Below are 26,415 nucleotides of genomic sequence, written 5' to 3'. Positions count from 1 at the left end.
TGCAATTGTAAATGGCATTTTTTTCTTAATTTCTTTCTCTGATGGATTGTTACTAGTGAATAGAAATGCAACAGATTTCTGTATATTAATTTTATGCAACTTTACTGAATTCATTTATTAGTTCTAATAGTTTTTTGGTGGAGTCTTTAGGGTTTTCTATATATAGTATCATGTCATCAGCGACAGTTTTACTTCTTCCTTTCCAATTTGGATGCCTTTTATTTCTTTTTCTAGTCTGATTGCTGTGTCTAGGACTTCCAATACTACATTGAATAGAAGTGTCAAGAGTGGGCATCCTTGTCTTGTTCCTGACCTTAGAGGAAATGCTTTCAGCTTTTCACTGTTGAGTATGTTAGCTGTGGGTTTGTCATATATGGCCTTTATTATGTTGAGGTATGTGCCCTCTGTATCCACTTTGGTGAGGGGTTTTAGCATAAAGGGATGTTGAATTTTGTCAGAAGCTTTTTCTGCAGCTATTGAGATGATGTATGATTTTCACTGTTCATATTGTTAATGCAGTGTATCAGGTTGATTGATCTGCAGATACTGAATCATCCTTGTATCCCTGAGGTAAATCCCATTTGATCATGATGTATGATCCTTTTAATGTATTGCTGACTTTGGTTTGCTAATATTTTGTTGAGGATTTTTGCATCTGTGTTCATCAGGGATATTGGCCTGTAATTTTCTTCCCTTGTAGTGTCTTTGTCTGGTTTTGCTGTCAGGGTAATGCTGGCCTCGTAGAATGAATTTGGAAATTGAATTCTCTTCAGTTTTTTGGAATAGTGTGAGAACAGTTGATATTAAGTCTTCTTTAAATGTTTGGTAGAATTCATCTGTGAAGCCATCTGGTCCTGGACTTTTGTTTTGGGGGAGTTTTTTTGATTACTGATTTGATTTCATTACTTGGTCTGTTTCAGTAATTGGTCTGTTCAGATTTTCTCTTTCTTTCTGATTCAGTCTTGGAAAGATGGTATGTTTTTAGAAATTTATCCATTTCTTCTAGGTTGTCCAATTTGTTGGCATATAACTGTTTATAGTAATCTCTTATGATCTTTTTATACTTCTGTGGTGTTGGTTGTATCTCCTCTTTCATTTCTGATTTTATTGATATGGGCCCTCTCTCTATTTTTCTTGATGAGTCTGGCTGAAGATTTATCAATTCTCTTTATCTTTTCAGAGAACCAACTTTTAGTTTCATTGATCTTTTCTTTCTTTCTTTTTTTTTAGTATCTATTTCATCTCTTTCCACTCTGATCCTTATTTTCCCCTTTGAGTTTTGTTTTTCTTTTCTTAGGTTCCTTTAGGTATGAGATTAGATTGTTTATTTGAGGTTTTTCTTGTTTCCTGAAGTAGGCCCTACTGCTACAAACTTCCCTCTAAGAACTGCCTTTGTTGTGCCCTACAGATTTTGAAACACTGTGTTTCCATTTTCATTTGTCTCAATGTATTTTTTAATTTCCTCTTTGATGTTTTTCAGTGACCTATTGGTTGTTTAGTAGCATGTTGTTTAGACTCCACTTGTTTGTGTTTTTTCCAGTGTTTTATAGTTGATTTCTAGTCTCATAGGATTTTGGTCTGAAAAGATGCTTGATATGATTTTAGTCTTCTTAAATTTATCGAGACTTGTTTTGTGGCCTAACATGTGATCTATCCTGGAGAATGTTCCACATGCACTTGAAAAGAATGTGTATCCTGCTGGTTTTGGGTGGAATGTTCTCTCTATATATATCTGTTAAGTCAGGGTAGTATAATGTGTCCTTTAAGGCCAGTGTTTCCTTAAACACATTGTTTCCTTCTGTATGGATGACCTATCCATTGATATAAGTGGGGTGTTAAAGTCCTTACTATTATATTACTGTCAGTATTTCCTCATGTCTGTTAATATTTGCTTTATGTATTTAGCTGTTCCTATGTGGGGTGCACATACATTTACAAGTGTTTAATCTTCTTGCTGGATTGATCTCTTTATCATTATGTAATGCACTTTTTTGTCTTTTGTTACAGTCTTTGATTTAAAGTCTATTTTTTTAACATCTTTATTGGAGTATAATTGCTTTACAATGTTGTGTTAGTTTCTGCTGTATAACAAAGTGAATCAGCTATATGTATACATATATTCCCATATCCCCTACCTCTTGCGTCTCTCTCCTACCCTCCCTATCCCACCCCTCTAGGTGGTCACAAAGCACCGAGCTGATCTCCCTGTGCTATGCAGCTGCTTCTCATTAGCTATCTGTTTTACATTTGGTAGTGTATATATGTCAGTGCTCCTCTCTCACTTCGTCCCAGCTTACCCTTCCCCCTCCCCGTGTCCTCTCTACGTCTGCGTCTTTATTCCTGTCCTGCCCCTAGGTTCATCAGAACCTTTCCTTTTTTTTTAGATTCCATATATATGCGTTAGCATACAGTATTTGTTCTTCTCTTTCTGACTTACTTCACTCTGTATGACAGACTCTAGGTCCATCCACCTCACTAGAAATAACTCAATTTCATTTCTTTTTATGGCTGAGTAATATTCCATTGTATACATGTGCCACATCTTCTTTATCCATTCATCTGTCGATGGACACTTAGGTTGCTTCCATGTCCTGGCTATTGTAAATAGTGCTGCAGTGAACATTGTGGTACATGTAAAGTCTATTTTGTCTGATATAAATATTACTGCCCCAGCTTTCTTTTCATTTGCATGGAATATCTTTTTCCATCCTCTCACTTTCAATTTCTGTGTGTCTTTAAATCTGAAGTGAGTCTCTTGTAGGTAGCATATATATGGGTCTTGCTTTTTTATCCATTCAGCCACCTTATGTCTTTTGATTGGAGCATTTAGTCCATTTTCATTTAAAGTAACTTTTGATGGTTATGTACTTACTGCCTTTTTGTTATATGTTTTCTGGTTATTTTTGTTGTTTTTCTCTGTTCCTTTCCTCTTTCTTGCTCTCTTGTGATTTAACGACTTTCTTGAGTGTTATGTTTGTACAGTAAGTCCCCTACATACGAATGAGCTCCATTCTGAGAACACGTTCGTAAGTCCAATTTGATCATAAGTCAAACAGTTAGCCTAGGTACACAACTAACACAATTGGCTATATAGTACTGTACTGTAAAAGGTTTATAATATTAGTACATAAAAAACAAACACAAAAAATGAAACATTTTTAATCTTACAGTACTTTGAAAAGTACAGTAGTACAGTATAATGGCTGGCCTACAGGGGCTGGCATCGAGTGAACAGGCAAGAAGAGTTACTGACTGGAGGAGGGAGTGGAGGTGGCAGATGGTAGAGCTGAAGGATCGTCAGCTACAGGAGGTGGAGGGCAAGCTGCTATTTCACTCATGCCTGACATTGATGGAATGCATGTTTGCATCTTTGAAAGTTCACAACTTGAAGGTTCATATGTAGGGGACTTACTGTATTCCTTTCTCTTTGTTTTTTGAGTTAATCTAGTATTGTTTTATGATTTGTGGTTACCACGAGGTTATTATATAACAACCTGGTATACAGCAGTCTATTTTAAGTTAATGGTCACTTATGTTTGAGCACATTCTAAAAGCACTACATATTTACTCCCTACCCCTATGTTTTAGATGTCATCTTTAACATCTTTCTGTTTTGTGTATCTCTTAACTAATTATTGTAGATACATAGGATTTTACTACTTTTGTGTTTTAACCTTCATAGTACCTATATGGTTGGTTGATCCACTACTTTTACTATATGTTTGCCTTTATAGTGAGATTTTTTTTCTTTCATAATTTTTATATTTCTACTTATAGTTTTGTGTTTTCTGTTTAAAGAGGTCCCTTTAACATTTCTTGTTAGGTCAGTTTAGTGGTGATGAACTACTTTAGTTTTTGCTTGTCTGGGAAACTCTTTATGTCTCCTTCATTTCTGAACGAGAGCCTTGCCAGAGGGAATATTCTTGGTTGTAAGGGTTTTTCTTCCTTTCAGTACTTTGAATATCTTGTGCCATTCCCTTCTGGTATGTAAAGTTTCTGCTGAAAAGTCAGCTGATCATCTTCTGGGGCTCCTCCATATGTTAACTAGTTGTTTTTCTCTTGCTGCTTTTAAGATTCTCTAGTTAACTTTTTTTAAAAAATAAATTTAGTTAGTTAGTTAGTTTTGGCTGTGTTGGGTCTTTGTTGCTGTGTGCAGGCTTTCTCTAGTTGCGGTGAGTGGGGGCTACTCTTCGTTGCAGTGTGCAGGCTTCTCATTGCGGTGGCTTCCCTTGTTGCGGAGCACGGGCTCTAGGCATGCAGGCTTCAGTGGTTGTGGCACATGGGCTCAGTAGTTGTGGCTTGTGGGCTCTAGAGCACAGGCTCAGTAGTTGTGGCACATGAGCTTAGTTGCTCTGCGGCATGTGGGATCTACCTGGGCCAGGGCTTGAACTCCTGTCCCTTGCATTGGCAGGCAGATTCTTAACCACTATGCCACCAGGGAAGCCCTCTAACTTTTGACTTTAATTATAATGTGTCTTGGTGTGGGTCTTTTGGGGTTCATCTTGTTTGGGACTTTTTGTGATTCCTGGACTTGGATGTATGTTTCCTTTGGCAGGTTCGGAAAGTTTTCAGCCATTATTTCTTCAAAGAGATTTTCTGTCCCTGTCCCTCTCTCTTCTCCTTCTGGGACCCCTATAATGTGAATGTTAGTACACTTGATGTTGTCATAGAGGTCGCTTAAACTATCCTCATTTTTCTTATTTCTTTTTGCTTTTCCATTTGGATGATTTTCATTAGCCTGTCTTCCAGATTGCTGATCTGTTCTTCTGTATCATCTAATCTGCATTTGGTTTCCTCTAGTCTGTTTCTCACTTTTGTTATTTTATTCAGCTCTCATTGGTTCTTTTTTATGTTTTCTGTCTCTGTAGAAGTTCTCACTGTGTCCTTCCATTCTTCTCCTGAGTTCAGAGAGCATTTTTATGACCATTAGTTTGAATGCTTTATCTGGAAGATCGCTTATCTCCATTTCATTTAGTTCTTTTTCTGAGGTTTAGTCCTGTTCTTTCATTTGGGACATATTTCTTTGTCTCCTCATTTTGCCTAACCCTCTGTTAGTTTCTATGTATTAGGTAGATCAGCTACATTTCCTGTTCTTGGTAGAGTGGCTAAGTATAGAAGGTGTCCTGTGAGGCCCAGTAGTATGGTCCCCCCTGGTCACCAGAGCTAGGTGCTCCAGGAGTGTCTCCTCTGTGGGTTGCATGTGCCCTTTTGTTGTGGCTGGGCCATGCTCTTTGCAGGTGTGCTAGGGGGTGGGGTTGGTTCCCAGTGTAGCTGGCTGTAATTGGGGACTGCATTAGATTAGCACTAGCTGGGTGGAATCCACAGGTGAACTCAGGGCGGGTTGAGTGATGCTAGTAAATTAGATGGGGAGATTCAGAACTGGTGACCGCCTGGGAATTCCCTGGCAGTCCAGTGGTTAGGACTCAGTGCTTTCACTGCTGTGGCCTGGGTTGGATCCCTGGTCAGGTAATCCTGCAAGCTGTGTGGTGCAGCCAAAAAAAAAAAAACTGGTGCCTGCCAGTGCCTGGCCACCTAGGTAGAAAGGGAGACAAAGACAAAAAATTTTAAAGTGGCACTTGCCAGCTCCTCAGTACCTCTTGGTGACACGCCTTAATATTAGTCAGTGAATCTATTAGTCAGTGAATCTCCTTCCCATATGATCAGGCACTTTTCAAACTGCTGTCTGTGTGCCAGGACCTGGAGTGACTGAGTTTTTGTGCACAGCCTTTTAGAGTGGATTCTTAATTCTCTGCAGCCCTCTGGCTCTCTCTTGGATGTAAGCCCTGCTGGTTTCCAAAGCCAGACATTATGGGGGTTCATCTACCTGATGCATGTCCCCTGGGCTGGGGAGCCCAGTGTGGGGTTCAGAGCCGACCTCTGAGGCTGTGAAATCCCTCCTGCCTGTGGTCCACAGCAGTGGGGGTGTAGGTCCCTGCCAGACCATGTCTCTGCCCCTCCTACTTGTCTCAATGTGGCTTTTTTTTTTCCTTTTATCCCTAGTTATGGAAAATCTTCTCTGCTAGTCTTACGGTCATTCTCAGAGATAGTTGCTCTCTATGCAGTTGTAATTTTCCTGTCCATGGGAGGAGAGAGCCCAACATCTTACTACAGTGCCATCTTCTCCTGCCTCCTCACTTTAGTCTTTTTGACTCTAGTAGTCTGTGGCCCTTTTTCTTTCTTTTATGATACTGATTTTGGAAGGGTCCAAGCCAGTTGTCTTATAGTATGTCGTATACTCTCAGTTTTCTGGGGTTTTTTTTGGCAGTACACGGGCCTCTCACTGTTGTGGCCTCTCCCGTTGCGGAGCACAGGCTCTGGACGCGCAGGCTCAGCGGTCATGGCTCACAGGCCCAGCTGCTCCGCGGCACGTGGGATCTTTCTGGACTGGGGCATGAACCCGCGTCCCCTGCATCGGCAGGCGGACTCTCAACCACTGCGCCACCAGGGAAGCCCTACTCTCAGTTTGTTGGGTATTTTCTTTACAGTGTTAACTTATACTTCTGTCCCATAAACTGGAAGTTAGGTCTAGAGGTTTAATTAGATTCAGGTTAAACAAAGAAGCCATAATTCTTAATTGCCTGCAGAGATAGTTATGATCCTTATGGTAACTGTTCCTGTGGTGATAGTTTCTTTTTGATTCCTTTGACAGATGTTAATGTTCGTGTGTCCAGTCTCACACTGTTGGGGGCCATAGTGTCCACTCACGCACCTTTACCTGAAGTCCAGCTACTTTTACAACAGCCCTGTTCTTCTGGACTCAGCAATAGCAATTCAGCCACTCCTCACATCAGTCCTCCTGATTGGTGGAAGAAAGCCCCTTCAGGACCCTTTCTGGAAGAAGCCGCAGTTAGTTCACCAAAGGTGTCTTCAGAGCCCTGCTGGCTCATTCGACTTTGCATTTCCATTGTTGTTCTGCCCAAGGAAGATGCCTGTTCAGGTAGTGATGCTGGCTCCACAGGAGGAAGCACCTATGAGCCATTCCCCTTGCGACTGGAGGCCTTACAGGTAAGAGGTTTCATTTCCTCATCTCTGAAATGGAAGTAATCATTCTTTCTTCATGGGGTGATTACTTCCTGAGGAGTAAGTCTGTGAAAATAAGGTCAAACCAAGCAGTGTGTCATTGGTGTTAGTGGGAGTTGTGTGTGAATTCACACTTTAGGTGTGAGTGCTTTGTTTGTTGTTTTGTTTGGAGGGGAGTAGGTGGGGGGGGATTGGTTGTAAAACATCACATTCGTCCCCTTTTGTTGCAAGCCATTTTAGTCACCTCAGGTATTATATGGCAGGTCAGTATAATAGATTATATAATAATTCTGAAGGAAGTTGTAGAATTAATCTTTGATTTCTGCATCTGAAAGTTAAATAAATGTTTAATTTTCTATAAACTTCTCTTTGGTATTATATCTGTTTAGAGACAACAAAGTATTTGCTCCTTCAAAGGAAGAAAACCGCCCTAGATTAAAGTATTTGTTTTTCTGTAATATTTTTAAAATACTAAAATATTTGTTTTTTCTGTACACCCTAGATTAAAGTATTTGTTTTCTGGTCCTAGGGTCTGCTAATTATCTGGTTAATATTGAACATGTCCTTTAACCTCTTTAACCTTTAACTTTTTCAGTCTTAGTTTCTTCAGCTGAAACACTCAATAAATACCTACCAGTAGATGAATTGTTCCCAGGCTTCAGTGTGATAATATTGATAATCTAAATGAAACACATTTTGTAAATTATAAAGCACCATGAAATTTTATGATATACTTAATTGAAGGTTATGGTTGTTCTTCATTTCATTAACATCAGATTTCAGCCCCTTGTTGAGTGTGAGTGATTTCTGAAATATTGAAACACTTCTGGATATTGCAGTCCTGCATTCAGGTCTTGGGGTTAATCCTCTGTTTTCTTTGCAGGTGTTGGCTCATCTGGCAAGGGGCTACTTTTCAATGACTCAGGTCTACTTGATGGAGCTTGGAGAGGTGATTTGCAAGTGCCTGGGGGAGGCAGATCCATCTGTCCAGCTTCATGGAGCAAAGGTAATTTTCATTAAAAGCCCTGTGCTTCAGGGAGCACAGCTTGGTGCTCTGTGGTGACCTAGATGGGTGGATGGGGGTGGGTGGGAGGGGTATCCAGGAGGGAAGAGATATATGGATACATATAGATGATTTGCTTCGTTGTACAGTGGAAACTGACACAACATTGTACAGCAGCTATACCCCAATTTTAAAGAAGAAAAAAAAAGCTGTGTGCTTTTTTCTTCTCTTTTATGTTCTTCCCTCAGCTGCATGTCCATCAATTCTGAGTTTCTTTAGGAGGTTTCAGGTAGGCAAGTGATATCAATACATTCCTCTATTTTCAGCTCTACATGTAAACCCAAAGAATTGATTTGATAATAAATTAAAAATATATACTTGGTGATTTTGCTTCTGGAAAGAATGCCTCTGAGATAGCAGTTTCTGAGAAAAGAAAGAAAATCAGTTGGAAATTACTTTTCCCCTTGATTTGAGGTAATCTCCAAACTGAAGTGGCTTTTTACCTCCATGGTTCTAATATTCATCTCAGATAGTCTATTTCTTTTATCTTGGCAGCTTCTGGAAGAACTGGGTACAGGCTTAATACAACAGTATAAACCAGATTCTTCCATAGCACCTGATCAGAGAGTGCCAGTCAGCTTGGTAAGTAAATGTATATTCATGGTTTTCTCTTTTCTTAGTGCTTCAGTCAGTTTTATTTTGAGGCTCAGTGATAAAGTGGCGTAGAGAGTATGGTTTCTTCCAATATCAGAAATTATGGTTTATAATCTAGGATGAATAGGTTTTATTTGCATTTTAGTTTATTTGCAGTTTAGTGTGTGGTAAGATTATGTGTAATATACAGCCAGTAATGGAAGAACCAGTTTTTTGGGGTTTTTTTTCCCCCACAAAACCTAGTTTGGTTACACAGTGTGCCCAAGAGACAGACTAGAATGGTGGGAAGAGCCCAAGATTTGGAATCAGAAGGCATGGGATTAAACCACTTAAAGAATATGTGACTATGAGCATAGTTTCCTTGTTGTAAAGAGGAGTAAAAATCCTTATCTCATTGGACTTTTGGAAGATTGAATGAGATGTGAAGACTCTGGCAAATAGTAGATGCTCAGTGAGTCTTAATTCCCTTAGCCCCTCCCTGCCAGGGCCCTCCCCCTTATTCCCGTTCATTTCTGTGGTCTGAGCTTGTGTGTGTTGCCCCACACTGTGCCAGTTATTCTTTGGAGGAGGAACATGTGAGCCCATAAAAAAAACCTTCTACTTAGTGCCAAAAACCAAATCAACTCAACATTAGGGATGTTTTCTCCCTCTGCCCTCCTCATCCTGCCTATTCTTTTTCTCTTCACAATTTCCATCACCCTAGGTGGAATGATAGAATTAAGAATGTCTAGCTTGGGCTTCCCTGGTGGCACAGTGGTTAAGAATCCGCCTGCCAATGCAGGGGACACAGGTTCCAGCCCTGGTCTGGGAAGATCCCACATGCTGCGGAGCAACTAAGCCCGTGCGCCACAACTACCGAGCCTGCACTCTAGAGCCCGTGAGCCACTACTACTGAGCCCGTGCACCACAACTACTGAAGCCCGCGTGCCTAGAGCCCGTGCTCCGCAACAAGAGAAGCCACCACGAGACGCCCCCGCTCGCCACAACTAGAGAAAGCCCGTGCGCAGCAACGAAGACCCAGTGCAGCCAAAAATAAATAAATTTCAAAAAAAGAATGTCTAGCTCTAGTCCCTTCCCTAGACTGCCACTAAAACTGAAACGTCACTGTTTGCAGGGAGTTGCGTTGTGCTTTGCTATCAGACAGACTTGGGTTTAATCCAGACTTCTCCCCTTGTTCCAAGTGACTTTGAGCAAGACTCTTTTTTTCCTTTTTTTAAAAATAAATTTATTTATTTTTATTTTTGGCTGCGTTGGGTCTTTGTTGCTGCACGCAGGCTTTCTCTAGTTGCGCTGAGCGGGGGCTACTCTTTATTGTGGTGCGTGGGCTTCTCATAGCAGTGGCTTCTTGTTGCAGAGCACGGGCTCTAGGTGCGTGGGCTTCAGTAGTTGTGGCACGCGGGCTCAGTAGTTGTGGCTCGCGGCCTCTAGAGCGCAGGTTCGGTAGTTGTGGCGCACGGGCTTAGTTGCTTCGCGGCATGTGGGATCCTCCCAGACCAGGGCTCGAACCCGTGTCTCCTGCGTTGGCAGGCGGATTCTTAACCACTGCGCCACCAGGGAAGCCCTGAGCAAGGCTCTTAACTGTTCGCACTTAAGTGTTGTTTCATGTGTAAAAAAGGGGTATACTTTCTGTATTACTAATCTGTTGAGTGATAAATTATCCTAAACACTTTGCAACTTAAAACCATATCCTAGGGCTTCCCTGGTGGCGCAGTGGTTGGGAGTCTGCCTGCCGATGCAGGGGACACGGGTTCGTGCCCCGGTCTGGGAAGATCCCACATGCCGCGGAGCGGCTGAGCCTGCGCGTCCGGAGCCTGTGCTCCGCAACAGTGAGAGGCCCGCGTACCGCAAAAAAAAAAAAAAAAAAAAAAACCATATCCTACATTTATTCTCTCACATAGTTTCTGTGGACCAGGAATTGAGGGCAGCTTACCTGATGGTTCTGGCTCAGGTCTCATGAGGCTGCAGCCAGGATGCTGGCAGGGACTGCAGTCAGCCGAATTTGACAGGGGTTGGAGGAGCTCCTTCCAAGGTGGCGCGATCACTCGCATACCTTGCACGTTAGTGCTGGCTGATGGCAGGTCTCACTCAGTTCCTTCCTATGAGGACCTCTCCAGAGGGCTGCTCGAGTGTTCTCCTGACAAGGCAGCTGGCCTCCCTTATAGCAAATGAATCGAGAGTGAGCAAAACAGAGCTGTAGGATTTTTATAACCTAGTTTCAGAAGTTCTGCACTGTCATTCCCACAATACCCCATTAGTTACACAGGTCAGCCTTAGTCAGTGTGGGAGCGGATAGCCTCCTGAACATTAGGAGGTGAGAATCACTGTGGGCCATCTTGGAGGCTGGCAGCCACACCTGTCCACATTGTTCTGGTTTGGGGCAGGAGGACCCAGATTGGGTGTCCAGGAGCTAGGATTGTGGGGCGAAAGAATTGATGTGTGAGTGCATGGCAAAACTGAGGACTAAGTCCATGGGGCAGGAAATGGAGACACCAAGTCCCCAGACAGATTTGCACGTGGGGCATGAAATCCCAGGGTTTTTATAAAGCATGGGAAGGAGACTGTTAAAGGTACTCTGCAGATGCCTACCTTGAGGGGCATTGAAGTGAGAAAATTCTTCAAAGTGCTGAAAACAGGGCCTGTTGTTCAATTTAAGAATCTCCACTGTACATCCGGCACTGTGCTAGGGACTTTACACAGTCTTACATTTTATTATCACACAAACTCTGCCAAGTAGATCTCTTTGTCCTGTTTTACTGAAGAGGAACCAAAGCTTAGACCGGTTCATTGACTTGCCTGAGGCTGCAGAGACAGGAAGCAGAAGCTGAAGTGCTAACTCCACCCTAGCTCCTGCTCTGGATCCCGTGCTCCTTGCACTCGGGCACATGGCCTCTGGGCTGCTCTGGGACCCCGACCCTTGTGCCCTCGAGGTTTGAAAGAGCCCTGGCTGGGTGTCATTTGATCTGATTCTTGACCAGCTCTGCTGCCCACTAGCAAGTTACGTTATCTCTCTCTGCCTCAGTTTCCTGGTGTGAAAGTGGAGATAAGGATATATTCTTCATTTAGTTGGGCTGAAGATTAAAATGAGTAGATATGTATAAAACACTTAGAACAATGCCTGGCGTATGGGAAGCTCTCTGAAAAACAGCTGCTGCTGCTGTTACTGCTATCCTCATCTTCCTCCCCAGTATCATCATCACTACTGCTGCCTTACTGTACCACACTGTAGTTTCCTAATGAATGAAACGGAAGCATTGAATTAGTTGTTTTCTAAAGTTCCTTTCATTGCTGTGGAAGAAGTACTAGTAAAAGTATTTATAGTAAGCTACTACGTTAAGGAAAAACTTTTCATCACTGTGGTTACTAGTGGTAGTCTTAGTGTCTAGCTGGTTCCACTGTTGTCTCTTGGGCTGCAGTTGTTACTGTGCCTCTGTTGCAGGTGGTGATGTTCTGGACTGTGATGCTGAACGGTCCTTTACCCAGAGCCCTGCAGAATTCAGAGCATCCGACTCTGCAGGCGAGCGCCTGTGATGCCCTGTCTTCCATCTTGCCAGAAGCCTTCAGCAATCTGCTGGTAACCTTAGGGGTGTTTTATCATCTTTAATTTGTGACTCTGAGCATGAGAGCTTGAGTTTGATTTTGACTGTTTTTCATTTTGAACCAGTATTCAGCATTATCTCTGAGGAGAAGGTGCATGTTCTATTTGAGCGTAGGGTGAGGGCAGTGGGGAGCAGCACTGAAATCTTAATGCCTCAGCGGAGTTTTTACTCCCTGTGCGTAGAAGGCAGGGAGAGAGAAGTGAAAGTAGCAGAGGCTTTGAAGTCAGATTTCAGAAAGATTTCAAATCCAAAAGTTAGAAAATCCTAGCTCTTTGGATTTAAATCCTAGCTGGTTTAAGTCTCAGCTCTTCTACCTTCTAGCTCTTTGGTTATCTTAACTTCTCTAAAAATTAGTTTTATCCCCTATAAAATGTAAATAATGTGAGTAATAACACGAAGCATGTGAAAATGCCTTGCTTGGTGCCCAACACACATAGTGTTCAGACTGCTACTTCCTTTAATCCTTAATGGCATTTGCATCCATTCTTATTTATGTAAATTAGTTTTTATAAGGAAGGCAGCTTGACTAAAGTAGGAGAATAAAGTGACTTGTCTCACGATGGTAGAGGTTAAATGTAATCACGATGCTGTGTGTCCCCCTGCCCCGAGTGGGTACTCAGATGATAACTGGATCTGAGTTGAACCTTTGTTCTCTGCCAAGTTAACCTCAAGGGCTCAGTTGTGGTCAACTCCTGAATGTGGATTCAACACTGGTGTGTCACAGTCACTTGTCGAAGGTATCGGCTCATGGCTGTTTCATTCACACTTTTCCTTGGCCAACCTTTCTCATTGCAGAGTGACAGGCAGATCCTGTGCATCACCATGCTGCTGGGGCTGAATGACAGCAAGAACCGATTAGTGAAAGCTGCGACCTCTCGGGCCCTTGGGGTCTACGTGCTTTTTCCGTGTCTCAGACAGGTCAGAGTGAGCCTGTGTAGCTCCACTGTGCCTCTTTACAGTCCATTTTCTTACTCTCTTTGGTGGATATAGAGCTCCTGAGTTGGACAGTAAAGGAAATTAAATGGCTTTGTAATCTGGTTTCCTTAATTGCTACTAAAATATGCTACTGCCTGTAGTTCATTTGTTTTTAACGATTTTGCACACTGGCCAGGACCCTAAAACAGTAAATGTTTAAATCAATGGATAATTGGAAAAAATGAAATGGGACATTACCATACGATACTAATAATTTAGAAAACTAATAGAGTTTTTATTAAGAAGGGAATAAATTTCTCCTTCACTCTTACTTGTGACCTTTATCTCTCTGAGAAGTGTGTAAGTGAACAGGATGTGTTTTGGAAATGTGTTTCATTGTCCACATCTCTTCCTGAGGTGGAAATCAAGCCAAGCTCAGAATTCATAGACAGTTGTCGCAGGCTGGGTTATAAGATGTTCACAAGAGCAAAATCTGTAGGCTCCTTGCGTGTGCATGGCACATACCAGAATCGTGGGAGACCTTCCCCTGGGATTTTAATGAGTGCCCAAATTGTAATATATAAGAAGAAGAGTAAATTGAGTAAATGAATTTTGATTTCCAAATAGAGATTTGTGGTAAAGGCTTACAGCTTTATCTGCAAATAAATTTGAGAATTTTCAAGGTAGCAGTGTGAACTCCTAAAGTGACTACAGTGTTTTGTTTTGTTTATCTTACAGGATGTCATATTTGTTGCAGACACAGCAAATGCAATATTGATGTCACTTCAAGACAAGTCTCTTAATGTCCGGGCCAAAGCAGCCTGGTCCCTAGGCAACCTGACAGACACTCTGATTGTCAACATGTAGGTGACTCAGCTCATTTCTCCTGGGTGACTTCCAAGCCTAAGGTCCCAAGAGGATATCTTTGAGCCCTATTATAAAACCAAAACCTTAGTAATGGTTGCCCTACTTTTTAAATATTGTGTTTGTATTTTTTTAAGTAATATATTCACAGGTTAAAAAAAGAATTCAAACAGTACAAAGGGGTATATGCAGTATAAAGCCTTTCTCCTACCTTAATCCCCTAGTTTCCCTCCCCAGAGGCGACTGCTTTATTCATACACAAGTATCTTGCTTTTTGTCATTTAACTCTAACATATAACATGTATAAGCATTCTCCTGACTTCTAGTGACTTTTTATAAATTGGAATTTGTTATCACACAGTCATCACTATGTGATGATTATTTCACCATTACCCTGTAAGTGAACATTCATGTTATTTTAGGTTTTTATATGCATTGAACATTTTCGTGCATGAAATCTCTCCGTTTTGAGATATTCTTTTTGGTTACATCCAAAAGAATGTGGACCTACTAGGTCAAAAGGTATAAACTGTAAGTTCTTGGTATAATCTGAACAGATTTGTGGAGCTGTTTTTATAGTTATACTGAGTGAATATAATTTGTACATGTCTATATTTAACTGGGCTTTACCTTTTAACATGTTTTGCCTGCTTTGGATGGGACAGGGAAACACCAGACCCAAGTTTCCAGGAAGAGTTCTCTGGCCTCCTGCTCTTGAAGATGCTGCGATCAGCTATAGAGGCATCCAAGGATAAAGACAAGGTAGACTGACAGCAAAACCTAATATTTTTCAGTTAGATACTTAGTGTATTATAGTTTTATCCCACCAAATTTATCCCTGTTCAAAGGAGATTGAGGGTGTACTCAGGCTATGTAGTGTACACTCCACACTTGTACAGTTTCTTTCCTGTCTCATGAAAAATATCAGTGCCATTTATTTTATTTTTTTAATTAATTAATTTATTTTACTTATTTGTTTTTGGCTGCATTGGGTGCTTGTCGCTGCACGCGGGCTTTCTCTAGTTGCAGTGAGCGGGGGCTACTCTATGTTGTGGTGCGCGGGCTTCCCATTGTGGTGGCTTCTCTTGTTGCAGAGCATGGGCTCTAGGCACACGGGCTTCAGTAGTTGTGGCACGTTGGCTCTAGAGCACAGGCTCAATAGTTGTGGCACACGGGCTTAGTTGCTCCGTGGCATGTGGGATCTTCCCGGACCAGGGCTCGAACCTGTGTCCCCTGCATTGGCCGGCGGATTCTTAACCACTGCACCAGCAGGGAAGCCCGTCAGTGCCATTTGTAAGACTACTCCATGATATGTCCATGTAGCTGTTTTTTTCCAAAAATCTTTAAGTAGAATAGAAAAGTCAGAAAGATGAGCAGCTTGGCTTTGAACATTCCCTGTTACACTATTAAGTTTTAAAAATGTAGACCTAAGCTTTAGGGTCAGGCAGACATGGTTCAAATCCTGGCTTGCCGGTTACTAGCTAAGTGACCTTTGGTGCATTATTTAACTTCTACGAAGGTGAATTTCTTCCGTAACATGGAAGTTGTTACGTATACCTCATTGGATTCCAAGATGCCTTTTTTTTTTTTCTTAAAATCTTTATTGCAGTATAATTGCTTTACAGTGGTGTGCTAATTTATGCTGTATAACAAAGTGAATCAGCTATACAGATACACTCATCCCCATTTCTCCTCCCTCTTGCATCTCCCTCCCACCCTCCCTATCCCACCCCTCTAGGTGGACACAAAGCACTGAGCTGATCTCCCTGTGCCATGCGGCTGCTTCCCACTAGCTATCTATTTTACATTTGGTAGTATATATATGTCCGTGCCACTGTCTCACTTCGTCCCAGCTTATCCTTCCCCCTCCCCGTGTCCTCAAGTCCATTCTCTACATCTGCATCTTTATTCCTGTCCTGCCCCTAGGTTCTTCAGAACCTTTTTTTTTTAGATTCCATGTATATGTGTTAGCGTATAGAATTTGTTTTTCTCTTTCTGACTTACTTCACTCTGTATGACAGACTCTAGGTCCATCCACCTCACTGCAAATAACTCAATTCATTTCTTTTTATGGCTGAGTAATATTCCATTGTATATATTTGCCACATCTTCTTTATCCATTTGTCTGTCGATGGACACTTAGGTGTCCATCGTCCTGGCTATTGTAAACAGTGCTTCAATGAACATTGTGGTACATGACTCTTTTTGAATTATGGTTTTCTCAGGGTATATGCCCAGTAGTGGGATTACTGGGTCATATGGTAGTTCTGTTTTTAGTTTTATAAGGAACCTCCATACTGTTCTCCATAGTGGCTGTATCAATTTACATTCACACCAACAGTGCAAGAAGGTTCTCTTTTCTCCACACCCGCTCCAACATTTATTGTTTGTAGATTTTTTTTTTTTTTTTTTTTTGGGCCTTCTCTAGTTGTGGCAAGCGGGGGCCACTCTTCATCGCGGTGCGCGGGCCTCTCACTATCGTGGCCTCTCCTGTTGCAGAGCGCAGGCTCCAGACGCGCAGCGTCAGTAGTTGTGGCGCACGGGCTTAGTTGCTCCAGCGGCATGTGGGATCCTCCCAGACCAGGGCTCGAACTTGTGTCCCCTGCATTAGCAGGCAGATTCTCAACCACTGCGCCACCAGGGAAGCCCTGTTTGTAGATTTTTTGATGATGGCCATTCTGACCTGTGTGAGGTGATACCTCATTGTAGTTTTGATTTGCATTTCTCTAATGATTAGTGATGCTGAGCATTCTTTCATGCGTTTGTTGGCAATCTGTATATCTTCTTTGGAGAAGTGTCTGTTTAGGTCTTCTGCCCATTTATGGATTGGGTTGTTTGTTTTTGTAATATTGAGCTGCATGAGCTGCTTGTATATTTTGGAGATTAATCCTTCGTCTGTTGATTTGTTTGCAAATATCTTCTCCCATTTGTGGTACACGGGCCTCTCACCGTTGTGGCCTCCCCTGTTGCGGAGCACAGGCTCCGGACGCGCAGGCTCAGCGGCCATGGCTCACGGGCCCAGCTGCTCCGCGGCATGTGGGATCTTCCCGGACCGGGGCACGAACCCATGTCCCCTGCATCGGCAGGCGGACTCCCAACCACTGTGCCACCAGGGAAGCCCCTCTTCCATTCTGAGGGTTGTCTTTTCGTCTTGTTTATGGTTTCTTTTGCTGTGCAAAAGCTTTTAAGTTTCATAAGGTCCCGTTTGTTTATTTTTGTTTTTATTTCCATTTCTCTAGGAGGTGGGTCAAAAAGGATCTTGCTGTGATTTATGTTATAGAATGTTCTGCCTGTGTTTTCCTCTAAGAGTTTTATAGTGTCTGGCCTTACATTTAGGTCTTTAATCCATTTTGAGTTTATTTTTGTGTATGGTGTTAGGGAGTGTTCTAATTTCATTCTTTTACATGTAGCTGTCCAGTTTTCCCAGCACCACTTATTGAAGGGGCTGTCTTTACTCCATTGTATATTCTTGCCTCCTTTATCAAAGATAAGGTGACCATATGTACATGGGTTTATCTCTGGGCTTTCTCTCCTGTTCCATTGACAAGATGCCTTTTTTTAATAGCACCTAGCATAGTACCTGACTGATAGCAAGTGCTTAATTTAGTACAGTGGTTCTGGGAAGCCCTACATCAGGCTAATTTAGTCAGAATTGGTTTTTTAAAAAGAAAGCTTCCCAGATGATTCTAGTATGCTGCAAAGTATACTAGCAAAGTAGTCTAGCAGAAAAGTATTGACTGGAATTATGAAACCTAGCTTTTCCTCCAAGCCTTGCTGCAAACCACCAGTGTCCTGTTGCCCCTGGGCCTTACACACCATCTCTGTACAACAAGGAAAATGGACCTCTCTAAAGTCCAGTCTAACATTAAAAAAATCAGGGCGAGGAGCTCTGCAGAACCTGACCTCTCTGATGGCTCAGGATGTTAACCACACAAGACCTTGCCGAGTTCTAAGAACTTGCACCTTTACAGGCTGAATTTTTCATTATCTCTCTTGCTTTAAGATGTCTTGGGCATCCTGGATTTTTTTTAAGTGGAAATTATACTTTCTGACACACGTCTTTAGCATGTTTTACGTTTGATTCTAGGTAAAAAGCAATGCAGTCCGGGCCCTTGGAAATTTGCTTCATTTTCTGCAACCATCTCATATAGAAAAACCCAGATTTGCTGAAATCATTGAGGAGGCTATCCAGGCCCTAATTTCTACTGTTCTAATTGAGGCTGCCATGAAAGTCCGATGGAATGCTTGTTACGCAATGGGAAATGTATTTAAAAATTCTGCTCTTCCCTTAGGTAAGAATGTCTCCCTCTTCTCTCTGGTGGAGGGCCTCTTTGGACAGCACACACCAGTGTGCATTTTTAGTAAAGCCACAGTATTATTCATAATGTTTTAAAAAATGGAAACATACCGAACACCCCAGTTTAGGGGAAAGGTGAGATAAATCATGGTATATATATTCAGAGAGATACTTTGTTGCCACTTAAAGTTATGTTTACAGAAAGTTTTTGGTAATCTGGGAAAATACTTCTGATGTTAAGCAAATTAAAACAGGATATGAAAATTGTTTCTACAGTACGATCTCAGTTAATGGATAGAAAAAAGACTGCAAAGAAATTAGTCTAATTATTAACAGTGGTTGCCTCTGAATGGGATGATGAATAGGATTTTATCTGCTTTCATTTTCTAAGTTTTTTACAGTGAGCATCTGTCATTTTAACAATCAGGAAACAAATAAAGGGGAAAACAGACCTGGGAGGAAGAGGGTATAAATTGGAGATTCCATATGCGTCCTTGGTACTGAAGTGGAATGCTGCGTAGGGATCCGCCTCTGAGTAATGACATGCTGTGCACCTTGATATATCATCAGTGGCTGACAGCTGCTTGGGTGTCTGGATCGCAGCCTCCTAATCCCAGTCGCTTGAATTGCCAGCATTTACCTTACATATTTGTCTCTGTGACAAGATTTGAAACATAAGTGTGTGTTCCTGGAGAGGTGAAGCCATTCTGGACCAGCAGAGCCTGCATCACGTTAGGGAAATCTGGCTCTTCTCCCCTTTACTGCCAAGAGCGTCCAGGCAGACCAGTCAGCCGGGAACCAGTGGAGATGTAGCCTCGTGGCTTTTTCCACTGAGGAAACAGCCTGAAGTAACCTTTGGGGTTGGAGCTCATGGAAGCTGGGTATCTGCTGCCTGTCTTCAGAGACATCAGAGATGTTGGGAAGGGCTGGGAGCATTAGGGAAGCTGCCTTCTACTCTGCTGCCCACCTTGAGGACTGAGAACTCCCGAAATGGAATAAGTGGTAACTCTGACAAGGAATAAAGCTGGCCGATTTCCTGGGGCCAACAGGAAGCGAGAGGAGCCAAGAATCTAGGCATCATCTTCTCAATATTAGAAAATTGAGCCTTCACTTAATCTGAGTCCTCTGTCCCCCAGTCACTGCCTAGACAGTATTTTCTTTTTCTTTGCAATTAAATGCATGACTTGCTTTGTCCAGAGCAGGGTCTAGATGCTGATCTGTGTGATGAAATGGCTTTTGCCAGCATGAGCAGGGCTGGACAGGCAGTTGTGCACTTTGTGCACTGCTCAGAAGCACCCGGCCGAGAGGACAGGTGGGGCTGCAGTTCAGTCCCTGCTTCTCCCACCAAGCCTTACCCTCTCAGACGAGCATCTTCCCAGAGAAGGAGCCTCTTTCTAAGTCACCAAAGTTCCTATTCAGGGTAGCAGAAGTCCTGAGCACATGTCATGCTCATCTAGGGAAAGGGAGAGCTTTGGGAGCCGGTACTTGGCCACTTACCTAGGATCCCATAGTCACTCACCACCCCGATCTTGTAGGATTATTGTGAGAATTCAATGAAAACATAAAATGACTAACTTGAGCACCAGTGTATGTGCTTCCTTCTACCCCTCTCACCCCACTTATTTTTAAACCTTTATTTGCTTTAATGACTATGGATTCTTTCTAGGAACAGCCCTGTGGACCTCCCAGGCCTACAACGCCCTGACATCAGTTGTGACATCATGCAAGAACTTCAAAGTGCGCATCAGATCTGCCGCTGCCCTTTCTGTCCCGGGCAAGAGAGAGCACTATGGATCTGTTGACCAGTACGCTCAGATCTGGAATGCATTGGTCACTGCCTTACAGAAGAGTGAAGACACCACAGACTTTTTGGAATTCAAGTACTGTGCTAGCCTACGGACCCAAATCTGCCAGGCACTGATTCACCTCTTGAGCTTGGCCAGTGCCTCAGACCTGTCCTGCATCAAAGAAACCCTTGAATTGAATGGGGACATGGTCCAGTCCTATATCCTACAGTTTTTAAAATCAGGAACAGAGAGAGATGACACTGGAGCGCCCCACAGCCCGCAGGAAAGAGACCAGATGGTCAAAACAGCCCTGGAGCACATAAGCAGTGTCCAGGCACTGGCTGGCGACACAGCCAAAAGGGCCATCATGGGCTTTTTAGAAGATATCCTGACCGTTTATTTTGACTCATCTGGATCACAAGTAGCACTCTTAGGATTAACAAATCGGTGAATATTTTACCGGACCTTCCATGTGTCAAGTGATGACAGGAAGACCTGAGTTTGAGCATCAGATGTGTGGGATTTAATCTTAGGGGCAGAAACAGTCCTTTCACTATTTATTTAGATTGTGTTAGCAGCTATTTAAATTTTTCTCAAAGGGCTCAGCCACTTTAGAGAGTGGTTTCACTGTGTTGGCCATGGCCATGGTTGTTGGAACCCCTGACCTGTGCACGCAGGAGCCAAGGAGTTGGGTTGTCTTGTGGGCTGAGCAGACTGGGGGTTGTCAAGAGTGTTTAGTCTCAGAAGAGTATTTTTAGAATAGCAAAAGGATTTCGGAGTTAGAATGTTGTATATTGTGTCTCTGGGAATTGTTTTTCTTTTATAATAAACTAATGTAAAGCAGTGTGCCCATAATCTACCATTTTTATCAAGTTGCATTTATAGAAAGCTGTGAGCAGAGCTGCTGTTCAGCCAGTTCGTTCTGGTACAGCTGCATCAGTTGCTAAAATACTGAGACGGTTCCTTACAGGTTAATAAATAGCGGTTGCACTGAGCTCCCCAAGTGGCAACCCTGGAAGCCCCCTCCACGCCTTCCCTCAAGCCTATAAAGAGTGAACTGGCACGCAAGGGCCTCTGGCCTAGGCCCATGTCCATTTCACCCTGGCCGTAACATCAGCTTCTATCTGAATTTCTTAATGCCCTTTAGGAGAATGTGGTCCCATATGCTAAATTTACGGTTTTGCCACTTTTGGGTTTGTGCCTTAAAAAAGGATTCTTTGTTTAATTTAGATGATTACAAAGAAAGGTTTTTAAGTTATATTTTGATAATGCCCAAGCAGTTATAAAAAGTAATTTCTCACTGAAAAATGATTGACATTTAAATTTTGTGTACATCTCTTGACCACCAACAATTTATTGGAAATTATTTCAGTCAGGAATTTAGAGATATTTAGTAAAAGATTCCACCCTAATACTTGATATGGGATAAATAAGAATCAAGATACGTAGAGTGGGGTTGGGCAATATATTATTTACCTATGGTTATTTAGCTTAAAATACATATTTCACAGCATGCATACGTCCTCAGTTTTTCTTTGCCCTTAAGTTACTCTTCTCCCTCTGTGTTGTTGCATGTTCAGAAAATACTGTTTAGGCAAAGACTAGGGAACAGAGTGCTCAGATAGCTGAAGGCTCACTTTTCTGTTGATAGAGTACAAGTTTCCAAAGAATGAGACTACCAGCACAGTAAAAACTACCATATAGAGCATTCTTTAGACTTGCTTTTCTTTGGAGATGATTCTGGACACGATTTTTTATAGAGGCCATGGAACTGAGTTGAACCTGTACTGACCCTGCAATGAATCTTAGGACTTCCTTCTCTTGAAGGAATATATTCTTAGTAGCAGTTTATTTGCTTGTTGTTTTCATGAAAGTAAAAATGTGTCATATATAACTTATTCCTGGTTCTTTGGGCTTTCACTGGTGGGTTCCTTGATAAAAATCTGTGAAGTGACTTTGAATGGTTTTACTTGATGATTCACTCTTTTCCTTTGCTTATCTTGAATAAAATCTAATTTTTTTCTTTCTAAACCTTTTGCTTCCATTAAGGTGTCCAGGTTTCTGAAAACAGATGTTAATATTCGTATGCAGGGAAAAAGCAAGGGTAAGCACTTCTAGAAATTCCATAATGCAGGGTGTGGGCTTCTGTCCCAATGGGGTGCTGATTCTCTTCTCCCTGTGGCTTTGTGGGTGTACACCTGGGCCAGGGGCTCCTCTCAGACACCTGGGCTGGGGCCTCAGTAAAGCTGCCATTATGAAAGGAAGCCACTCAGAGAATAAAGGGCCGGAACTTATTTGACGCAGAAACAGTAGGAAGTCTGGCTCTGATACAGAATTCTAATTCAGAATGCCAAATTCTGAACTTTCTTTTGATATCTGAAAGAAAAATTTGGAGGAATCAGCTTGGCACAGATGTCTAGATCCTTTATTCATTGAACTGACAGCATTAGGAAACATCACTTATATTCAGACCTTTCCTGTGAAACCCACTAATTCCTGCCCAATTCTAGAACCCGAGGAAGACGCACACTGTAACCTCTTTTGTAGAATTAGTTAATGGTAGAGCCAGTGCCCTAAGGTGATTAGAGGGTAGACAGAAACCTCCTGTAGAATAGCAGGGCAGCAACTTCCCTGATTTTGATATTTGTATGTGAATCCAGACGAGCAGAATCTCACCAACGTTAAGAGCGAAGTGAGTTCTAGTTACTCCGGGTCCTCCGGCCTTCACCTCATTAATATACTGCAGCCTCTCTGGACACATTCTAAACAGGAGCAGCTGTGTCAGTGGAAAAAGCCCTTCCTTGAGAATTATTGCTCTGCAGTCTATTCTATGACCTAGTAGGACTGACTCTAGGAACACAGGTATTTTTTAAATTTAGAAGTTCTGTTGACAAAATGTTATCACATTGATAGGTCAAATAAGAAAACTCATAAAAATGGTCATTTTTATGGATACTGAAAGAGCACTTGATAAAACTCAATGTTCTTTACTGATCAAAAATCCTTTTAAAGATTTTAAAGAATAAAAATGCTTCGTTAACATCATAAAATATTTCTATCTTGATAGTGACTTTGCTAAAAAAGTCACAACCAAGACAAGCAAGCCTGTCAGCACCACTGTTACCTAACATTGTGTAATTTGATAGTGTGATTAAATAAACCAAAAGTAGAATTTTCCAAGTTTTTTCAAAGAGAGGTTCCAAATTATCTTTATTTGTAGAACACCAGTCTGAGGGATGGAATTCACAAATAATTATTTGTAGAAAATCAACTCAGAAAATAATAGAATAAAAGTTCTGTAAGGTAGCTGGTCACAAAGTAAATATGCCAAAATCAATAGCTCCTCTATATATCAACAATAACCAATAAGATTTTTTTAATGTTAAAAAAGATCCTATCGGGCTTCCCTGGTGGCGCAGTGGTTGGGGGTCTGCCTGCCGATGCGGGGGACGCGGGTTCGTGCCCCGGTCCGGGAGGATCCCACGTGTCGTGGAGAGGCTGGGCCCGTGGGCCGTGGCCGCTTGGCCTGCGCGACCGGAGTCTGTGCTCCGCGACGGGAGAGGCCGCGGCAGTGAGAGGCCCGCGTACTGGGAAAAAAAAAAAAAAAAAATCCTATCACAATAGTAATAAAAAGAATAACATACCCAGGAATAAATCTAACCAAAGCCTATGCAAGAATTTTGTGAAAAAATTTAAAAAAATTTTTGGAGGTCATAGAAGACGACATTAAAAAAAAAAAAATGAGGGCTTCCCTGGTGGTGCAGTGGTTGGGGGTCCGCCTGCCGATGCAGGGGACACAGGTCCATGCCCTGGTCCGGGAGGATCCCACGTGCCACGGAGCGGCTGCGCCCGTGGGCTGTGGCCGCTGGGCCTGCGCGTCCGGAACCTGTTGCTCCGTGGCGGGAGAGGCCACAGCGGTGAGAGGCCCGCGTACCACAAAAAGGGGAAAAAAAAAAAAAAAAAAAGAGAAGATATACCATGTTCCTAGATAGAAGAACCCTTTATTATAAAAAGACCATGTCTCTCTGAATCTGTAAATTTAGCTTAAGTCCTATCAAAAACAATATTTTTAATGGCAAAATGATTCTAAAGTTCATCTGGAAAAATGAATGTAAAAATTCAAACCAAGGATTAGGCTTCTAGCCACCACACTGCAGGGAAAAGAGAATCTCTTCCTCAGTTAGGGTGCCCTAAGGGAGCATTTTTCAGCCTTTGTAAATCCACGGCCCTGTTTGTTACATAAAAATCCATCTCTTATTCTCATTCCAGTCCTAGCCCACCCTGTCTCTCCCACTGCATGCAGCTGTAGTGCCTGGACTCAATGCATGGAGCAGCTATCTTGGAAAGGAAAGAATAACAGGAAGATCAGGGAAGGAAAGGGGAACTCCGAGTACCACCAAACTGGCAGTAAGTTTACTGTTTTTCCCACTCTGGTGTCTCCTGGCCTGGACTCCAAGCAGACAGAATCCTGGACCTGCATACCATGAAGGCAGAAGGAGCTCCCAGAGAAGCTATTTCTGGTCCTAGGATGGGGCAAGAGGGCCTATGTGAGTCAGAGAGAGTCAGGGAGATCCCTGTTTATTGCTGCTTCTCATCTCCCACTCCAGCCCCTCGGCAATCCCACTGCAGCAGAGGCTGTCACAGCCAGGCAGGTGCCTAAAACTTCAGGGAGGGGAACCCTTCTCTCTGACCAGAGGAAGTGCGGTCCCAACAGCAAGAGAGTGATGCCCATTGCTTTCTCTTGCTCTCTGGGTTTTCTCATTTGACTTCTTGGTGTGATAATATTTTGTTAATAGAACTGTGACACCAGAGGGAAATTTAAAACCGTGAGAATGAAGGAAGAGCAACAGAAATGGGAAATATTTGGATAAATAGACTATTTTTCTCATCTTAAGCTTTTTATAACATGTATAATCAGTTAAAACAAGACTTATAACATTGTCTGACTGGGTCTTCAGTGAATATAGGTGTAATACCCATGAAAGTTACCACATAAAGAGGAAGTGTGAAGAGATTTATACGGTAGTAAGATTTCTGTATTTCACTTGAATGATAAAATACTAATCCCAAACAACCTATGAAAAGTTAAGTATTTTTTAGTCGCTAGAGAAACCACATGCACACACACACAAATTACACAGAAGATATATTTAAAAACTCAATAGGTAAAGTGGAATACTAAAAAATATTCAAATAATCCAAAAGAAGACAGGAAACGAAAGACAGGAATGAAAAACATAGGGAACAAATAGAAAACAAAAAACAGCAGACCTAAATCCAAACATATCAACAGTTACATTAAGTTTAAAAGGTCTAAGTAAACTAATTAAAAGACAGAGATTGTCCGAATGTAAAAATATCCAAGACCCAGCTATATGCGTTTTATAAGAAACCCATTTAAAATAAGTAGTATAGGTTAAAAATAAAAGGAGAAAGAAAAATATACCATGCAAATACTAATCAAAAGAAATTTGGAGTAGCTGTATACTGCCAGACAAAATAGACTTCAGAGCAAGAAAATTTACCAGGCATAAACATGGAAATTGCATAATGATAACAGTGTCAAGTCACAGAGAAGACCTAACAATGCTAAATGGATATGAACCTAACAACACATCTTCAAAACACATGAAGCAAAGACTGATAGAACTGAAAGGAGAAATGGCAAGTCAGCAATTAACAGTTGGAGACTTTTAGCACTCACTCCTTTCTCAGTAACCAATAGGACAAATAGACCATATTCTGGATCATGAACAGATTTTTAAGAATTGAAATCATACAAAGTATGATCTCTGACCATAATGAAATTAAGCCAGAAATCAATCACCAGAACATCTCTAATTACTTGAAATTAAATAACATACTTCTAAGTAATCCATAGGAGGTCGAAGGGGGAAGTCTCAAAGGATATTGGAAAATGAGAACTTAGAAAATACTTGAAACTGAACAAAATGAAAATATAATAGTATCTGATATATAACATATCAAAATGTATAGATGCAGCTAAAGCAAAGCTTTGATGGAAATTTATAATATTTGGTACTTAATTTAGAGAAGAAGAAAGGTTTCAAACAATCACCTAAATTTCAAACTTAACTAGGAAAATAAGAGAAAAACCTAGAGCAAGCAGAAGGAAGAAAATTATGCTGAGTGAAAGAAGCCACTCTCAAAATGTTACAAACTGTGATTCCATTTACATGACATTATGGAAAAGGAAAAACTTTAGGAATGGAAGACAAATCAGTGGTTTGCAGGGATTGGGATGGGGGCAGGATTCGA

The 26,415-nt window shown here is 41.9% G+C and overlaps 1 protein-coding gene across 7 annotated transcripts in view; it reads left to right on the top strand.

Moving 5' to 3' along the window:
- The window catches only part of HEATR6 (HEAT repeat containing 6), a 57,923-nt gene that overhangs the window by 22,534 nt on the left and 8,974 nt on the right, over nucleotides 1-26,415 (top strand). For 4 of the 7 annotated variants that reach the window (XM_032616538.1, XM_032616541.1, XM_032616539.1 and 1 more), the window contains 9 exons: nucleotides 6,650-7,005; nucleotides 7,904-8,026; nucleotides 8,579-8,665; nucleotides 12,114-12,248; nucleotides 13,069-13,191; nucleotides 13,927-14,051; nucleotides 14,718-14,814; nucleotides 18,140-18,344; nucleotides 20,016-22,090. In XM_032616538.1, the coding sequence (XP_032472429.1) occupies nucleotides 6,650-7,005; nucleotides 7,904-8,026; nucleotides 8,579-8,665; nucleotides 12,114-12,248; nucleotides 13,069-13,191; nucleotides 13,927-14,051; nucleotides 14,718-14,814; nucleotides 18,140-18,344; nucleotides 20,016-20,587 (1,823 nt within the window). In that variant the 3' untranslated portion in view covers nucleotides 20,588-22,090. Of the gene's footprint in view, nucleotides 1-6,649; nucleotides 7,006-7,903; nucleotides 8,027-8,578; nucleotides 8,666-12,113; nucleotides 12,249-13,068; nucleotides 13,192-13,926; nucleotides 14,052-14,717; nucleotides 14,815-18,139; nucleotides 18,345-20,015; nucleotides 22,091-22,185; nucleotides 22,241-24,405; nucleotides 26,145-26,415 lie in introns of those variants that run through there. The other 3 variants (XR_004347507.1, XR_004347506.1, XM_032616537.1) reach the window with 2 other exon arrangements.

The sequence above is a fragment of the Phocoena sinus genome, chromosome 20 (assembly GCF_008692025.1).
Source record: "Phocoena sinus isolate mPhoSin1 chromosome 20, mPhoSin1.pri, whole genome shotgun sequence".
NCBI classification, from domain to species: Eukaryota; Metazoa; Chordata; class Mammalia; order Artiodactyla; family Phocoenidae; genus Phocoena; species Phocoena sinus.
Note: the sequence above shows the minus strand (reverse complement) of the source record. Positions and strands in the feature narration are given on the sequence as shown.